The following is an 18,185-nucleotide window of genomic DNA, read 5'->3' as shown; positions in this document are numbered from 1 at the left end:
CCCCACTCAACAATCTCATTTCTTAACTGTTCACTGCCAGGACTATCTCCAGCTTTTTTCTCGCTTTCTGCTCTATACTTAGTGTTCTGCTTTTGTCAACAGCATGCTCAATGCCAACCGTTTCCAGTTATGTTCTGACTAATGCAACAAAGCCTACAAGTGATAGTAGGTTCCAGATGATGGCTGGCTAAATGCTAGTAAACTGATCAGAAATGGCATGGAATGTCCAAGACATTTCCTCCTCTTCCTCCAGGCTTATGGCTTCAGGGTTGCTTTTTTCCAGTGCATCCTTTTTCTCTAAAGAATCTAGCATCAAAAGAACCATATTATAGCACATAAGCTCTTCCTTGGTACACAAACAGGTACCAGTAGTACAGTAATAGATTTTAACTTAATCCATACCATGTGTAGCCAAGGCAAGTGCAACAAGCAAATCAACTGATCTATTGGGCTCTTTTCTTACAACTCTTCAGTGTTTTACTTTGATGCCCCGTTGAACTGATCCTTTGGCATTCCCAGTCAAAGTCTAGCATGGATCACTTTCCCTTCAGCCTTATTTGTGATCCTAGATTTACAATAAAAAAATCAGGTATTAGTTATAGGAGCGCCCCAGAGCCTAAGAACGTGTATATCATTGCATATATGGAGCTAGCTAATAGGCATCCTTGCTGAAGTTGGATACCACCAGTTATCAACTCCCAGTTGTCTCAAAGACCTGGGATTTGTAATTATCCCCCAGTAGAAGACAACTAAACCTGCAGAATTGGAAAATTGCCCTCCCTTTTGGACATAATGGCTTCAAGCACAGAGTATATTTCCTGTGCTGTGTTTGCTAGTGGTTGATGATAACAAGGATTAAAGATTTTTCTTACAGTGCCTGGTGCATGAACAAGCATTCTGGTGCATGGACAAAGAGAAAGGATGGGTTTCTTGTTCTGCTCCAGTGTTGCAGAGGAAACTGGATTAAAAACAATTCCTAAAAGCCACCCTGGTTTGGTTAGTCTGTGCACCCAGGGAAGAAAAAGGTTTGGGACATGTGAACCAAACCAGAATTCAGGAGATATATCAGTATCACAATTGGGGTGTGTGAGGAGGGGGCTTCTGTCACAGCAGTGAACTAAACAGAGGGATTCTGGGCAGGGCCAGCTCCAGGCACCAGCGAAGGAAGCAGGTGCTTGGGGCGGCCAATGGAAAGGGGCGGCACGTCTGGGTCTTCAGCGGCAATTCGGTGGCGAGTCCCTCAGGCCCTCTCTTCCTCTTTGAGCTGCCACCAAAGTGCCTCTGAAGAGGAGGAGAGGGAGTGAAGGACCCGCCGCCGAATTGCTGCAGAAGAATGAAGCGGCTCGATTGAGCTGCCGCCGAAGTGCCACCAGTCAGCTTTATTTTTATTTTTTTTGCTTCGCTGCTTGGGGTGGCAAAAAAGCTGGAGCCAGCCCTGATTCTGGGACTTACAGTACAGTGTGGAACCGGAGGCTGATCACAAAGCATATTGAGTTTATAAGGGCCTCCTTTCCTCAGTCTGAGAGAGATGGTGGACCTGCTGCGGTGGGGGCTCTGTCTGTCAAGGAGGCAACTAGGGAAGAGCAGAATCTCTGATTTTTTTCTGAGAGAAGAACAAGTTTCCAAAAGAAGCCTGGGAGGAAGCAGTGAGAGGTGCATTTGGGAGCCCTATATGAAGAGAGGTCCACCCAGACCCTGCCCAAGAAGGTGTTCTGATTGTCTTCGTCTACTCCAGATGGGGAATTTTGGGGTCAGCTGGAGAACCAGACCCCCCAGCCAGTGAGGAAACTGAGGCATCAGACAGTTTGAAGATGGGAAAGTGAGACCCTCACAAGGGCCTTGTCATCTTTTGGAGAATCATTAAATCCAGAAGCTTATAGATATGACCAGACAGTATGCCACTAGAGGCTTGTGTGAACAAGCAAGGATGGACTCCCATTAACTAAATGGATCACAGCCTGTAACAGAGAGGTGTGTTTGTTCTGATTTTAGTAATGCCTAACTCATATGCTCCATCCTCCCTAAATTAAAAAGACAATATTCAACACAAACAGATGGGATCTTGCACTAATTATTGAACTCCTGTTACATTGGTACCACAGTTCTGCCAAGTAATCTTTCATGCATACTACCAATCTCTGCCTATATCCCTGCTCAGGCATCCACTCCATCCCCAGATACTTGGGATAAAAGATGGGCTTTGCAGCGTGCCTGAAAGGTTAACAAATACAGACTCTGGCAGATCAACATAGGGAACGAATTCCAAAGTCAAAGCATAAGTAGAGAATGCCCTGCCAGCTCAAGTGCCTCCGTTGATCTCAGTTGCAGCAGTCTGGCAAGGGTTAGAGAGGTGATCTTGTATTTAACCAGGTCTCAGACCATTTAGGAATTTGTAGGTTAAAACTGACATTATTAAATTACACCCAGAAATCTGTTGGCAGGTATCCTGGAGCACTGGTGTAGTGTGCTCTCTGCTTAACAGTTGAATAATCTAGGGGTGGAGCCCCATGTGGAGTGCAATTCAAGTCTAATCTTGAGGTGACAAAGGCTTGGATAATTGTAGCAAGGTCTGCATCAGAGGGAAAATGGAGCACTCTCTCATTCAGTCATAGATGGAGCAAAGTGTTCTCCAGCCTTTCTTTGTTGCCTAGGCATCCAGAAGTATTTCAAGATCTAATCAGACACCTATATGATGAACTACAGATGCAAGTAGTTGGTGAACCCTTTCCATTAAAGATACTGAGATAATTTTTGCCAATTGCTTCCCCCAACATGATTATCCCTCAACTGCTTCCCCCACTAACATTATTTCAGCCTTACCCCAGTTGAACTGCATCCGGCTGGCCTACATCCGAGCTCTTATCTCAGAAAGGCACCGACTCATTTGTTCCACTGTACCAGCCATGTTAGAATTTATGAAGTGTCATCAACCTGTTGAATATATCGCAGCCCACCTTTCTTCACAAACCTTCTTGAAGGCCTTATGTACATGTGGGAAAGGATGATGAAATAGAGCCCTTGGCATGCCACGAAAAGGTTTCTCGGGGAAGAACAGCAATTGTCCAACTCTACCCTCTGGTCCTTCTAAAAAAGGAAAGACTGGGCCACTCAGAAAGATCTGTCCACATCTACAAGGGGTTAAAGATAAGTAAAATACCAGGTTCAGATCTAGAAAAGTCAGCACAGATATTTGATCATCATCTCCCATTCAGAGAAGATCAGCTGCAGCCAGTGCAGTTGTCCCATATCCAAGCCTGTTACCCGATAAACAGAAATCTGAGAACTCAAAAACCCCACTTGCAAAGGTGTTGAAGTAGGATATCTGCTCTCATATGAGTAAAGGCTTATTCCGCCAGATGTTTTCCATTATGCAGAATAAAAGATGTGTGTAGGGCTATGCCCTGGTGGTCTGGCTGGGGCTTTTCTTTTAAAAATTACAAGACTGATGTGACTCCAGTGTCAGATTTGCTTTTTGGCTTTGGTTTTCCAAGTACTGGTGGTGATAAGAATTTAGATTTCTATCACCTGCTTACTTTATCCACCTAGTTTTAAACAGGTTTGTGTGTGTATATGTGGGCTTGTCTACCCATTAAAGTTAATCCAAAGTAAGGCAGGGTGTGAGTTTAATGCTGAGAAGCTATTGCTGATTAACTCCATGTATGCACACACTTTTCCAGAACAAAAATGCTGCATTTTTGGAATATTTTTAATATTTTCTGAAACTCAGCAAGGGTGCAGTCTTGGAGCCCAGGATCCAGCCTAAGCAGGAACATCTACAGTGCTATTTTTAGTCCCACAGCCTGAGCCCCGCAAGCCATGACCTTGGTGCCATGGGTTTTTCTTTGCAGTGTAGACATACTTTTTTAGGCTTTCTGCCTTGAATCTTAATAAAATGTATTCTGCTAATGCCTTGGCCTCTTGCACCCTATTGGTGGGGTTTTTTTTCAGAGTATCTGAAAAGCAAAAAGGACAGCAAAGTGTAGAGCATAGCTCATCCTTAACATGCTACTACACACTGTGCAGTTCCTTGTTTTCCAGGAAGCAGATAATGCTGTCTCCTCTGTGCATGATTTGCTTTGAAATACTACTACACAACATTTAACAGAAACCATTAGTATAATCTGTGTTTTGCATAAGGAATGTCATCACATTCTACAGTAACAAAGTTCCTGTGGGGAATTTTTTTTATTATTATTTGAAGTGGCTTAGTCGCTAAGCAGGACATACATTATCATGAAGCAACTGTAGCATCCTCAAAAATGTCCTCAGAGCCGTTTGAGTTTATTCTTAAAGCACCTGCACTAGGGTTTACTACTTTGCTGTTTCTTAAAGGAGCATGGTAGGCATTAGAATTAGCAGTGGTCTCACTACTTGAATCCTACTAGAGAGGAGGTCCTTGGTAATAAGGTTATGCCAACAGTTTCTCCCAATCACACCACTAGAGTACACACCAAAAAACAAGCCCAGAAAATACCCTCCACCCAGTTAAAGATTTAAAATTGCAGATCTAAAGAAACTGCATTTGGTAGACTTTTTTCTTTTAATGGTGACTCATTGGAATAACCTGGGTGCTATTCAAAGTGAACCAGAGTTATTTATGTTCATAGCATCTATTTATCAGTGAAATAATGCCATTTTTATTCATTCATTTATAATTTATTTGCTCCTTTTAGAAAAACAATTGACTGCCAGCAACTGCTTAGGAATATTAGCCATGGCTGAAGCTATGCAGTGCAGTGAACTATACAACATGGCCAAAGCATATGCCCTACAAATTTTCCCAGAGGTGGCCAATCAAGAGGAGATCCTTAATATCTCAAAAGACGACTTCATTTCCTACATGTCCAATGACAGCCTGAACACCAAAGCAGAAGAGCTGGTGTACGAAACAGTGATAAAATGGATTAAGAAGGATGCTGCACTCAGAGCTCAGGTAAAAATAATCTGAGAAACCACTCTTTCCTCCATTCTCATAAATACCTCTTTAAAGTAGAAACTATCCCCATGCAATTTTAAATGTGAAGATGAATAAAAGATAGGATTGTGGAGGTAAAAAAGCAGCAAGCGACTCCAGGTTATGCACAAATTGTGTGCCGTTTCAGAATCTGATTCCCCCTATCTGATTGTTTAGAATTAAAAGCTTCTCATTTGCTACACATATATTAGAAACATAGACTCTTTGAATTGTTGGCTGCAGACTTGGTCAAAGATAAATCTTTAAGGTTTATAATTGCATGATTTGTTACCTCTGCAAAGGGATACATTTTTGGGAAGGCATGCACATTTAGTAACAGTAGGAAGCAAAAATCCTCAGCAAATCACAATTTTTTTGGTGCTGAATGCTAATAGCATGACCAACTTATAAGTACACTATGTATAAAAAATTATACTGTACCTTTACTGGCTATTCAGATACCCCCTCTGGTGGTATATAAATATTTATTAGGGTTAGCTTGTCTGCACTATTTGTCTGAGTTATGCAGTTGCCCTTAACTTGTGAAGTTAAATGTATTACCTTGCCTAGCACTATTTCCAGATAAGTGTTATAAATAGTGACTGGTTTTGAGGACAATAAAGGCAAAACATGGGCCTTGAGATAGACGAATTACATTGGTGACACTTAAAAACCTGACACTCTCCTTAGATATAACTAAATAAGATTTGCAGTTAGCTGATATTGGTAGCTAACTGTGGTAATAAGGGGATGTCCAAGTACCTAAATTGATTGTTGGTTTGAACCCCAACGTTAGTATTGGGTCAGAATGTTCCCTCTTGCAGATGGGCTCTGTCCAGGCCCGCTCAGAAGGGAGAATGCCTCCCCCATGTTATTGTCGCTTCCCCAGTACCCTACTGAGCTTCCATTTGGGCAGGGAGAGAGAGGCCAAAGCAGACACTTAGCCATTTCTGGCTATCAGGCTCTGGGTTCTAGGCAGTCAGCCCTGGTGGTTGGAGTGGTGGTTGAGAACAGGTACCAAGAGCCAAAGCTGGGCCATATATATTATTATGATTATCGCAAAACATTTATACGGTGCCACTGATTTACTGAAATGGGCCCCTTCTCAGCTCCCACTGGCCCTGGGAAATGTGCAGTACTGTTAGTGTATTTCTCTGCTTGTTTAAAGTTTGATGAAGACAGTCCGTTCTGAGCTGCTCCTGTACTGAAACAGAACTTAATGGAAACTATGGGGTTATTCTCGAGGGCAGTAGTGGAAAGAACCTTGCAGAATGAATGTGTTTCTCTGTCACAAACAGCGGGTGTCAATCACCATGCAATCTAGGTTATGTTTTCAAGATTGCTGGTTTAAATATTTCTTTCTGCCTCCTGCTGTGCTGATGTTATGAATTTGTTTTTTAAGTGGTGGTTTTGGTTTTCCTTCTCACTGCTGCCACTGCCACCGCTACCTCCTCTTCTTTCACTTTCAGATTGAAGCAATTGGAGTGGGGGGTTTTCCAAGTTACATTCCTCTTTCTCCTGCTTCTGAAGTGCTTTCATAGCTTTATTTGTTTCTCCAAATTTCTCATTGTGGTGTTTGATTTCCTATGTTTTTCTTTCAATTTTTTATATGTATCTACAGGGAGATGAGTGTTTTGAATAAATTAATGTTAAAGGTACCAATAGCTGGCTGCTTTCATGTCCAGTCCTATTGCTAAGCCCAGTTTTAAGGGTGGCAGGCTGGCTGCTCTAACTTTTTCTGACCTCTCTGTATCCTGCTGTATTATATATAAGGCTCTTAGTCAGATGCTTATTTTCTGAAAGCAGAAGCTCTTGCTTTTTAGATTTACCATGAAACACCCTCTCGTTAAAATTTTATAATGGCATCTGCATTTTCAGAGCTCAGAAACAAATTACTCTGGGGATGGATATAAAGTCAGACTAACCAGTCTTCTGTCTGATAAAGATGATCTGTAGAAATTTTGATGACACCTCCTTCCAGCATGAGAAATACCGAGCCCAATCCTACTAGATGTGCAGTCCCTGAATTCATTGGGAGTCCAGGGTGCTCAACACCTTACAGAATCAGACCTTCCATTTCTGCTGAATCTGTCAGGGCAATGCGTGGTGTTCATTGAACACTTCTCACATTTGAATGGACGTGTCAAGCTGTCTGGAGTGGCTCATGACCCTGAGTGCCAACCACAGGGCAGACGGTTACAAACCAGGGCACAAACCCCAGACAGGTTGTTTTATACTTCGATTTCACCAACCAAGCATCAGGTATCAACTTCTGAAGCACTAAAACAGCCTTAACATGGCGTCTCAGACAGTCCCCTGGGATGCTCCGGTCTATCTTGCCACAGAGTTCAAGCTGATGGGACGAGTTCATGTGCACGTTTCCTCTTCATTGAGGGGGACGAGGGCCACTAACAAAGTCTTTTGTCCTCTGATATCAGAGGGGTAGCCGTGTTAGTCTGGTTCTGTAGAAGCAGCAAAGAATCCTGTGGCACCTTATAGACTAACAGACGTTTTGCAGCATGAGCTTTCGTGGGTGAATACCCGCTTCTTCAGATGCAAGTCTTGCATCTGAAGAAGTGGGTATTCACCCACGAAAGCTCATGCTGCAAAACGTCTGTTAGTCTATAAGGTGCCACAGGATTCTTTGCTTGTCCTCTGATGTTCCACAGTGGTGTGTCTGGTGTATATGCGCCTTTTTTTTTTTTGGTTAGGCAGGAGGAGATAATACCTCCTGTGGGAAACTAGTATTTCACACTTGGTCGTGCTTCTCTCTTGACTGGAAGTTTACAATTTCAGAGAAAACACTTTTATAGTTATAGAGCAAACACTTAAATATTATCTTATAACATGGGATACAGCTATTAGAAGTGAGCTCAATCCATGCAGCAACTTACAAATCTAAGCACTAAACATGCTTTTATAAATCTAATACCGGTTTTAACAATATTAACCCACAGGTGAGCCAGACTAATTCAGCTATGTATTTGTCAGTGTTCAGTTGAAGCTTAGGGGCTTGGCATGAGCTGGCACCTGGTCTGCCAGCATCACAGGATGCTGTAACTTAATTCGGGGTATAATGGGATTGATTCACCCAGGCTCTGTTGCTGCAGACCTCTTGGTGCAGGGAACCAGTGGGTGCAAGGCACCACAGCAACTGCCCCAGTAACCAGCCAGCAAATCCACAAAAGTGGGAGGGTCCATGACCCGAGAGACCAGTTAATATGCTGGTTCAGGGCAGCCTCCGGGCAGCCTCTGCTAGTGGGGGTCCTGTGGAGCTCCAGCTACAAATTAAAATTCCGCTGGAAGGTACAGTGCAACCCTCACTGCCATCCTTGACCGAGGGTGAATCCTTGCAGGGGTACAGCTGGTCAGGGCTCTGCAGTTTAATGGTGGAGAGTATGGAGGGCACGCTCTTTAAACCACTATATTCTATCGTGTATTGTATATGGATGGTGTGTCAGATGTGTGCATGGGGCTTTTTGAAAATACATTAAGACAAGGTCTTTGCCCAGAAGCGCTTGCTGTGTAATTCATAAAGTTGACATAGTGAGTAAAGGCATCGACGCATGGGAAGGCAGGTGTCGTGGTTACAGAGTGAGCTGTGGTTTAGATCCATTTTTCTCCTTCTAAAGTGCATGGAACCCTGTGGATGAACCACTCTGAGCCTGGATCTCTGGGCTGCAATTCCCCTGTTTCCCAAGCATGTTAATCCTGTAGGCCCAGCTCTGTTTGGCACGTGTAAGCCCTTTCCCTAGGGAGCTCAAAACAAAGCATTATTATTCACTCACAGGTACATAGCAGGCAGAGCAAAGAGTAAAACAACAAAAGGCCTATATGCCTGGTTCTTACCTGCACCTCATTCTTTCCTTGTGAGTGCTGGGTGAGTTCTACTTAGCCCAGACAGCCCTGCTCCTGGACTGCGGGGAGCAGGCTACCTGCTGCATCTTCTCCCTCTCTATGTGTCTCTGTCAGCATCTCCCCCGAGGCAGCTGCTGGCAGCCCACTCAAGCCCCCTTCCTTTCTAGGCTGGGGGGGTCTTTAATGGTTTAGTATCCCCATCAAGCTTAGACTGAGGGATGGAAATCATAAACCTAGCCAGAGTGGTTGAAGGCTGGCCAGGGGCATTCCCCAATTAATAGTTCTCCGCATTGTTCCCTTAAGGAGCCTTATTTCTGTGGGTACGTCTTCACTACCCGCCGTATCGGCGGGTAGCAATCGATTTCTCGGGGATCGATATATCGCGTCTCATCTAGACGCGATATATCGATCCCCGAATGAGCTCCTGTCGATTCCGGAACTCCACCAACCCAAACGGCGGTAGCGGAGTCGACATGGGGAGCCGCGGACGTCAATCCCGCGCCGTGAGGACGGTAGGTAATTCGATCTAAGATACTTCGACTTCAGCTACGTTATTCACGTAGCTGAAGTTGCGTATCTTATATCGATTTCCCCCCGTAGTGTAGACCAGCCTTGTCATTGTCTTGTTCCTGTTTGTTCCTCTTTCCCCTTCTCTTCCCTCCCCCCCTCCGAACAGCCTCCTTTGATTGAACTCCATGCGGTCAGGCAGGATAATCTCAACCTGGTGAACTGAGATGATATTTATAAAAAAAACAAAATTACACATAGCTCTTCATTCTCCACAGCAGGGAGTAAGTAGGGTGACAGCTCCAGGGAGGAAAAGCTCTTCGGAAAGCTGCTATTGCTTGTGCACTACCTTGGTTGTAATCACCAGAGTCCTCATATTATGTTAGCTTCTTCGGTGGAGGTGTATTTTCAAAAGCACAAATGGGATTTAGTCCCCTGTTCTCACTGCAAGAGAATGAGGATCGGGTGCCTAACAGTTCTTTGTGCCACTGAAAATCTACTCCTTGGGTATCAAATTCTTTTTAATGTTGTTAATCCTCTTAAGGCCAGGCTCAAAGTGGCAGTGGGGGGCTCCTGAATGGACATAGGCTGTGGAAAGCAAGGTGAAAGGATATACCCTCGCCAGTTTTAATTCTGTTAAGTGTGCCGTTTAGGAGTCTTACGGTGCTATATAAAAGAGCTGTACTGCTTTACAGAAAACAGCATCTGAGATGTGCTACAAAGGGAGAGTAACAGAGCTTTCAAAGGTTACCGATCCATCTACATAAGACAGGTAGTGAGCTCAAATAATGAAATATTTATTAAACTAATATTTGGTCAATAACTGTACCCCAGTGCTTTGGAACGGTATGCCAACTGCATATGGCAACATTTACGTAACTCTTTCAGCCCTACTAGTAATGCAGTTGCATAAAATCAATCTGAGAGAAATGGCATCTGATGTCAGGTTCCTGAATGGTTAGGTAATTCCCTGTGGCAGTGAAAGCAGATCACTGGTTGTAGGGATTCCTTTTGTCACTCGACAGAAATCCCGCAATAGACTGACATGTCTAGAAAAACTGGATTTGCTGGTTTTCTATTTATTTCTCTTCCAGACTGATTGAGGAGATGGTAGGGTTTATCGTGGTAGTTATTCCTTTTAACCTTAGTTTACCTCTGGGGGGATCATACAAAATACGTATTGCATAATGAGACACTGTCATCTGAAAAGCATCATGGTATAGTGGTCGGAGCACAGGCAGGGCTTAGTGCCGGAAACTCTTGTGCTCTAATCCTAGCTTAGCCATAGTCTCAGTGTGGCCTTGAGTAAGCCAGTTTACCTAGCTCCACTTTCCTCTCTGTGAAATGTATGTGTGTGGGGGGTGGGTAGAATACCCATCACATGGAGTGTTGATAGGATATACTAGATACTGGGCCAGATCCTCAGCTAGTGCAAACCAATGTTGCTGGGCTAACAGTGAATGGATTTATGTCAATATACTCAAGTTGGAGATCTGGCCCAATATCTATTCAAAATCTAAAGTAGTAAATGTATTATCTGACCAGAGTGCCATGTTCTATGTCACCTTTCTCTGTGCTCCATACAGACCTGATAGTGTGCCCTTTTAAAAAAAAAACACTGTTTAACATCAAAATGTCCACTTATAAAATGAAATGTCTTAGCCATAAAAAAATTAATGAGCTGTCTATAAACTTGTGTCCTCAGAGCAAGCTCTGTCTAAATAGTATCTTAATGGCACCTGAGAACCAGAGATTTGTAGACAAATTGAAGGCAATTTAGAGAAGAACAAAACAAATGATTAAAGGACTAGAGGAATTGATTTTGAAGGACGGATTAAAAGGATTGAATATGCTTGACTTGGTCTAACAACAGCTAAAGGGGGATAACTGTCTACAAGTATTTGAAGAGGAAAGAAGAGGAATTACCTAGGGTGGTCCAAGGGAGCATAACTACTGCAGGGGCAATGGGATAAAATTGAGGCAAAGCAAAGGCAGGCTGAATGACCACCATGCACACCAGTAAGTTTAGTAGCTAGCAGTGATGGAAAGGGAAGACAATGCGGAGAAGGAAAAGTGGCATTATGTCAAACGTTATAAATGCCAGTAAACTTCCTTTTGACAATTAAAGAGAATGGCAATAAAATGACTTTGGTTAGGATGCAGAGAATGACAAAGAAGAGACAGTGCATTTCTGGAAGGAAGAAAAATGGGCAGCTCTCAAGGTGTTTGGATACCATAGTCGTGGAGAATTTTAAATACCCAGATAACACATATAGTCAAACCTGCAGCATCAGAAAGGTTCCATAGTTATGAAGAAGGCCAGCTTAATGATCCAGAAAGTATCAAATACACTGTGAACCTTTTCCTTAGCAATGGGCAGAAAATGATAGGAAAACTCAAAATGATGACATTCAGTACCAGGAAGCTACTTAAATTCATCATAGTAAGAAATGAATTCACTGAACAATGCAGTTCACAGGTGTTAGGCTTCAGGAAAGCAAATATGGGCTAAGTATGAAATGAAGGTTGGGATTTTCAAAAGAGCTGATTGGAGTTAGGCACCCAACTTCTTTTAAAATTTAATGAAATTTGAGTGCTTAGCACCTTTGGAAACCCCATCCCTAGTGACTACAATAATAGCAGAATGCATTGAAAGCCTCCCCTTTGGAAAGCAGAAGAGTCCTAATGGATGCCATAATTGCGGTGTAACAAACTCCAATTTCTCTGAAAGTGAAGAGTGCAAGGAATGAGATGTAATCATTGTGTCTTCACATAGTGACAGACTGCTCAGAGATCTGGGGTTTAAATAAGTCCTTTTCTAGGGGGCCAAACAAATAAGAATTCACAGAACCAATGCAGGCTTGGAGAGAGAAGAATAACAAGAGTGGAGGAAACAGAAGGGTGAGTTAATACTAGTCCCAGGGGTCCAGGGGAATAATAAAAAAACCACATCAAGAGAAGAAGTGATACAAGAGAGAAAACAGGTCCACTAATTAATAAAGCAGGGTAAAGGTGGAGTTCTCGGTTACTCACTAATGGCTGGTATACGGCACTCTTTTTTTTTTTAAAGGGATACCATCAACTTGAAATCTAGTTTATTTAATTTAAAAAAAAAAAAGTTGAAAGTAGCTTTGGGAGCTGCACCTGTCCTGAAATCTCTCCGTTTTTTGTGGCTTTACCAACGCATCTTCCTACTTTTAACAGTGTGTTTCTTTCTTCTGTTGCTGAGGAAACTGAATGACACAGGCCTCAATCCTGCAAGCACATACACATGCAGAGTAGCTGTACAGGAGAGTACTTGTATTTCACGTAGTCACACTTATGTCAGTGGCAGAATCATGAATTCCTGACTCCTAAGTCATCCGGTCCAAACATTAGGCCACACTCCCTGCTTTTCTGAATGGAAAGGGAAATGAAGTTCAGGATTGCATTAGAAATAGGAAAAAAATCTTTTTATGTGTGTATCACTATGCTGTATGTGTCAGGAGTGCTCTTCCTTTTCAAAGCACATTATAAACACCATTTAATCTTGACAGCATGCCTTTGTGGTACATATGTGTGTGTGTACAGGTGTATACGTGGGTGTATATTTATAACCGAAACAAATGAAATGCCAATCACTGGTGGTTGTATCGTTTGTTACTTTCTGAGGACATTTATTTTGGTAGAGTTTAGTCAGCAGAATAAGACGTTTGTGATAAGATTCTTTTATTAAAATGTCTGAGTGTGAAATAAATTCGGAGTGTAATGAATTAATTATTCATCATCCTGTGTGCTTAAATATAACCTCATCACATTACATCTAGAAATACATGTTCACATGCTGCTCCGTGAACTGTTTGGAGAACAGGGTAGCAGCTCCTTTTCTGCAACACTGATGACATTATGGTGTTTAGTCAGCTGTGCTGCCATAAAGATGTCATGTTAAAACTTCATTTCAAGAAGTGAGGCGGGTGCTATTTTCCTCTTGCTGTGCATGGGATTTCTACATGTAGTTCCCTCCCACTGAGTCACTGTGTGAGTCCGGGGCCTGGGAACCAGACTTCATTCCAAATGTTCATCTCATTATGTTATAAGGTTTCCAGCTATAATGATACTCAAGCTTTATAGTTAGTGGATTTTCAGTTCAAAGAAATTGAACCAATGCAAACTAAACAGTAATAAATAGCAGACAAATGCTGTGCACACCAGAGAGCGGAGATTTGATCTGGACTTGTCCTAACACTTATAAATATGGAAGAGATTATTAGAAAGAACGCCTGCCCTTGAGGTACCCATGGGCAATATGCATTGAAGTGGTTGCCCTGATCACCAGGTAGCACTATGGTGCCTCAAAAACAAAGCTCTGCTTTGTTCTAGTGAAGCTTCGAATCAGCAACTGGTGCTGCTGTCTCAGGAACTCTGTTTAAACTTTCCAAAAACAGGCAGTTCCCCATTGTTATTGCACTTGGACACCTGTAGTTTGCGAAGGCTTTTTGGTGTCCTGTAGGGAGTTCTAGTTCAGAAGATCATGGAGGATTTCCAGCAGCAGCAGGAAGGTGGGGACAGGACTCTTGCCTGGCACTAACCCACAGTGCCTTGTCTCTCTGCCACTGGAAACTTCTTGATTTCTAGCATTCATTGCCAGTGCAGCTCAACATGCAGTTCATCATCTGACCGCCAGTCCAGGAACTAAGGGATAACCTCTGCTTTCTAAAAACGTGTGCCCCCTATAGGTCTCAGTGTGTTATCGTTGGTGTAGCATTGCTGCCACCTCAGAGTCATCTCATAATTGTTTAACAGTACCGCTGAGTTTTTGCTGCAGCTGTCAGATTAGAATTTTTTATTTTGTCTCTAAAATCCAGTTGAATTTGAACCCAGTCTCAGTGTGAGAGGGCAGAGAAATCTTTTTAAGGTTGTGGTGTATTAATCTTCTTAGTCTCGCTGATGAATTGAATGTATTCCTAGTTTAGTTTTAAAATGTTAAAAAATAGTCTCTTAGAATTATGCATAAACAGCTGAAACAGCAGTTTGTTGGACTAAAAACCTATCTTAATATGGATAATCTTACTTCTGTATTTGTACTTCTAGCTAAAATATGTTTCTTTAGGCAGCTAGCACAAAGGGTCTTTTGTATGAAAGAATAGTAAAACAGAGAGAGAGAGAGATGAGCTATAAGACATCAGGGAAACATTATTTTGACCTCTCTGGGCATTACTTCAAAAATGTCAAAAATCTTGATAGCTTTCCAGTGTAATATTTAAAGAGCAGGAAATTTGATTCTGCAACAGTAAACATATTTCCTAAAACTAGCAGTATACTATTGTGACAATATCCCAAGCAGAATCACAGTGATAGTCATTTAAAGATACCTATGAGGATTTTACTAGCTTGGGGATTTCAGAGTAAAAATTTAAAAGTGATACTGAAGAGAGTTTTGAAAGTCAGATAGCATGCTAAAGCCCACTTTCTAGAAACTGCTAATGATACAGATATAATTCCTAGGGGAAGAAAGGTCACAAAAAGTGTAATGAAGTAAACATCCTCATTCAGGCCAACAAGCAGAAATGTAAATAGCATTAAAATATTCTGTGATCCAGTTGGAGAGCTGTTCTGACTGCAGAGGTAGAGAAAACATATGCAGAAGTTAAGTGGATAAACTATGTGCAGTTAGATATATGGATGAGACATCTCGAATCAGCAAGAAATAATCTTGATGGTACAACAGGCAGCACCATCACTCTGAGTCGGTACTGACCCAGTAATATTTTACACTTACATAACAATTTATATCTTCACTGTGCTGTGAAAACTGTAACCAGTGAATATCCCATTGTAGTACTGGGGGCTTTATGATGTCAGAGGTGCCATCCTTTCAGAGGAGATCTTAAACACACATCATGACCATGTGTGGGTATTAAAGGTCCCACAGGATAGGGCCATTAACCACAAAGGATTGGCCAAATTCCAGATTGGGTTATTGCTTTCTGCCTACTAGGAGCCCAGTGACATATGCGCACCACTGCTCAGTATGAGCTGATTGGTATAACCCTGAGCTATCCCACTGCATGCCACCTTATGGTTTGTTTCTCTCGCTCACTGTGTCACATCTAAATTTAGATTGTAAGCTCTATGGGGCAGGAACCCTGCTTGTTTTGCAACATAAAGGCATTTTGTCCTGGGTTTTATAAATCCTCGGGAACTCAGGCTATGTGAAGAAGCTGCTGGCCAGCTGAGCTAATAAAATCGATAGCAGTCTGGCAAATGTATGTGTGCCTCAGGAGCCAGCCCACACCAAGTCTGTCTACTCCTTCCCTCATAGCCAGTCCCCCTTACTCGTGAGTTGTCAAGCCAGCTCTCCCTCCCACCCCCATGGAGAGCAAACTCTACAAAGAGTCAGTGAGGGGGTCTAGCCTTTCATCCCCAACTGTCTGTGATTCTATAAGCCATATCCTCAGCTGGAATCAATCAGAATAGCTCCATTGATGTCAATGGAGCCACACCAGTTGAAGAGCTGTCCTGTCTGTTCCCATACTCATGCCTCATTCATTCTTCCTATGGCAGTGATTGAATTTAAATGGTGAACTCCTTGAAATGGAGCCTTCTCTAAACAATGGGCTAAATGCTCAAGGGTCTGAGCCGTGGTCTGCCTTTTACCACCTGAAAAAAATAAATTAACAGATTCATAGAATTTAAGGCCAGAAAAGACCATTATCATATCATAATCTAGTCCGACCTCCTGCATAGAATTACACCAAGTGACCTCCTGCATAGAATTACACCAACTGATTGCAGGTGCAAATCTGAATATTTGCATCTCTGACTACCCAATTTGCACTTGCATTCAGAGTGTGAGAAATGAATGCTCTAAAAAATATGTTGCCACAGTAGAATTACAGGCACAAACTGTAAGCCCATACTTGCAACCACAAAATTGGAGGCTGCTCTTTGAAAGTTTTGCCGTGTACATTTTGAAAGGTGCCCTTCGTGTCTATTGTACTATTTTATTATTATTAATAATGATATTAATAATGTAAAGAGGAACCATAGAAGTTTTATATGTGTACAAGGAGCAAGGGAAGGAGAAAGAAAAGGAAGAAGAGCAAATGGGATGGTAAGAAGGTTGAAATGCTTAATAGTACTTATTCCAATCTTCAGTAAAAAGGATAATTTAATACAATCATAGCTAACGAGCCTATGAAGCAGTCACAAGGCAGAATCAGAAAGGAAAAGGCTACAGAATCCCTAGACCACTTGGATGTACTTAAATCAGCAAAGCCAAATGAAACATCGACTATAGTGCTTAAAGGAGCTAGTGCGAAAAGCCACTGGTTTATAAAAGCCTCTACCATCCTCTAGAGACAGTGAGATTATACATACCCTCCAAATCCCTTGGTAAAAAACAATAAGATTACACATGCCCTTAATGCTGGCAGCGATGAAGTGTGTGCTCTCTTTCTCACACACACATACAGCTGTATTTCTGTAGCTGTTTGGGTGGGGAAAGAATAAGAGTGAAATGTGTCATTAGCTTTGCTATGTGACATTAGCTTTCATGCTGATGAGAGAGAGCGACATGTTCTAATTATTATTAGCCTTCACAATGAGCCACAAGCTCAGACAGAGAAAGAGAGGGAGAGAAACACAGTTACAGTTTCTCACTAATCTAATTAAGGAAAGGTGGGCGAAAGAGAGAGTGTGCTTTGCTAATTCAGCAGCCGTTGCCTCATTTATTCTAGGAGGCATGGGGGAAGAATGCAGTATCTCTGCGGGTGGAGTAAGGAGAATTGCCTCTCGTTGCTGGAGGGGAGCTCTCCCCTAAATGCCAATTTAAGCTAAACATGGAGACATCCTGGTGTCTAACCCCAGGTTCTCATTTAATGACATGAGTATTTGCTTGCGTTTTGTCTTACTTGGCAGTATGGCTGCTTCCTGCACATGGCCTATTGGAGAGGCAGAAGGGGCAGCTTTCTGATGAACCAGGATGCTTAGGAGGATTGTTTGGCCTGCCTTAGCTGTAGATGTGTGCATATTCCAATTTCTCCATTACTTAAACTATTAGTTAGCTATTCCTTTTAGTTCATTACAGCATGGGATTAGCATCCCCATTAGAGACTCACTGGCTAAACTTTAATGTCCCCATCAATATCCTCATTATTCCTGGTGTCCTGATTCTGCATTTCATCTTGGCTCCTCTGTAAGGTTAAACGCCCCCAGACTTCTTAAAAAAGGCACTTCCTGAAATCGGAGCTTTGCCTCCCACTGCCATATGTTGACTGTGTTCCCTCTCCCACAAGTTAGCATCATTTTAATGGCATTAAAATGTCTGCAGCCAAGTCCCTGACATTTGTGACTCTAGGGAAAGGGCAGAACTTTTTTTTCCCCTCTGCAATAAATTTTAGTAGAGGAAAGAGTCACGGAAGCATCTTTTATTTCACTGTATGGAACAGTGGCAGATGGCAGGGCTCAGATTCTTACCTGTGCCCAGTTTCTCAACTGATCTTCTGCCAGGAAAAATTTAGGGGCACAAGTGAGGTCATTGAGTCTCCCTGATCCTGGGGCTGCTTCTGTGGGGCCAGTCTAGAGTTTGGTGTAGATTAGAGTAGTCCCAAGGCTGCTTCCCACACAAGTGGCCTTGACCCCCAAGCATACAGATAGGAATTGCTACAGAGCAGCCTGTTAAGACCGCACCTCCTGCCTGCCTCTCCCACCTTTGACTTGCCCCCTATGTTGCAGGCTGTAGGACGGGTGGCATAGAACCAGGTATAGATGACTCTATACTCATTGAGGACGCCTCCCACCCCAGAAGGAGAAACCCTGTTGTTTTCTACTCCCTTTACACCACTTCCTTGATACAAGTGGAGCAGCGTGATGCTCAGGATTGAAC

The 18,185-nt window shown here is 42.6% G+C and overlaps 1 protein-coding gene across 5 annotated transcripts in view; it reads left to right on the top strand.

The window, feature by feature from the left end:
- Positions 1–18,185, top strand: part of KLHL29 (kelch like family member 29) — a 544,343-nt gene that overhangs the window by 474,789 nt on the left and 51,369 nt on the right. For all 5 annotated transcript variants that reach the window (XM_045008743.1, XM_045008742.1, XM_045008745.1 and 2 more), the window contains one exon: positions 4,674–4,933. In XM_045008743.1, coding sequence (XP_044864678.1) covers positions 4,674–4,933 — 260 coding nt within the window. The remainder of the gene's footprint in view (positions 1–4,673; positions 4,934–18,185) is intronic.

The sequence above is a fragment of the Mauremys mutica genome, chromosome 3 (genome assembly GCF_020497125.1).
Source record: "Mauremys mutica isolate MM-2020 ecotype Southern chromosome 3, ASM2049712v1, whole genome shotgun sequence".
Taxonomy (NCBI): Eukaryota; Metazoa; Chordata; order Testudines; family Geoemydidae; genus Mauremys; species Mauremys mutica.
Note: the sequence above shows the minus strand (reverse complement) of the source record. Positions and strands in the feature narration are given on the sequence as shown.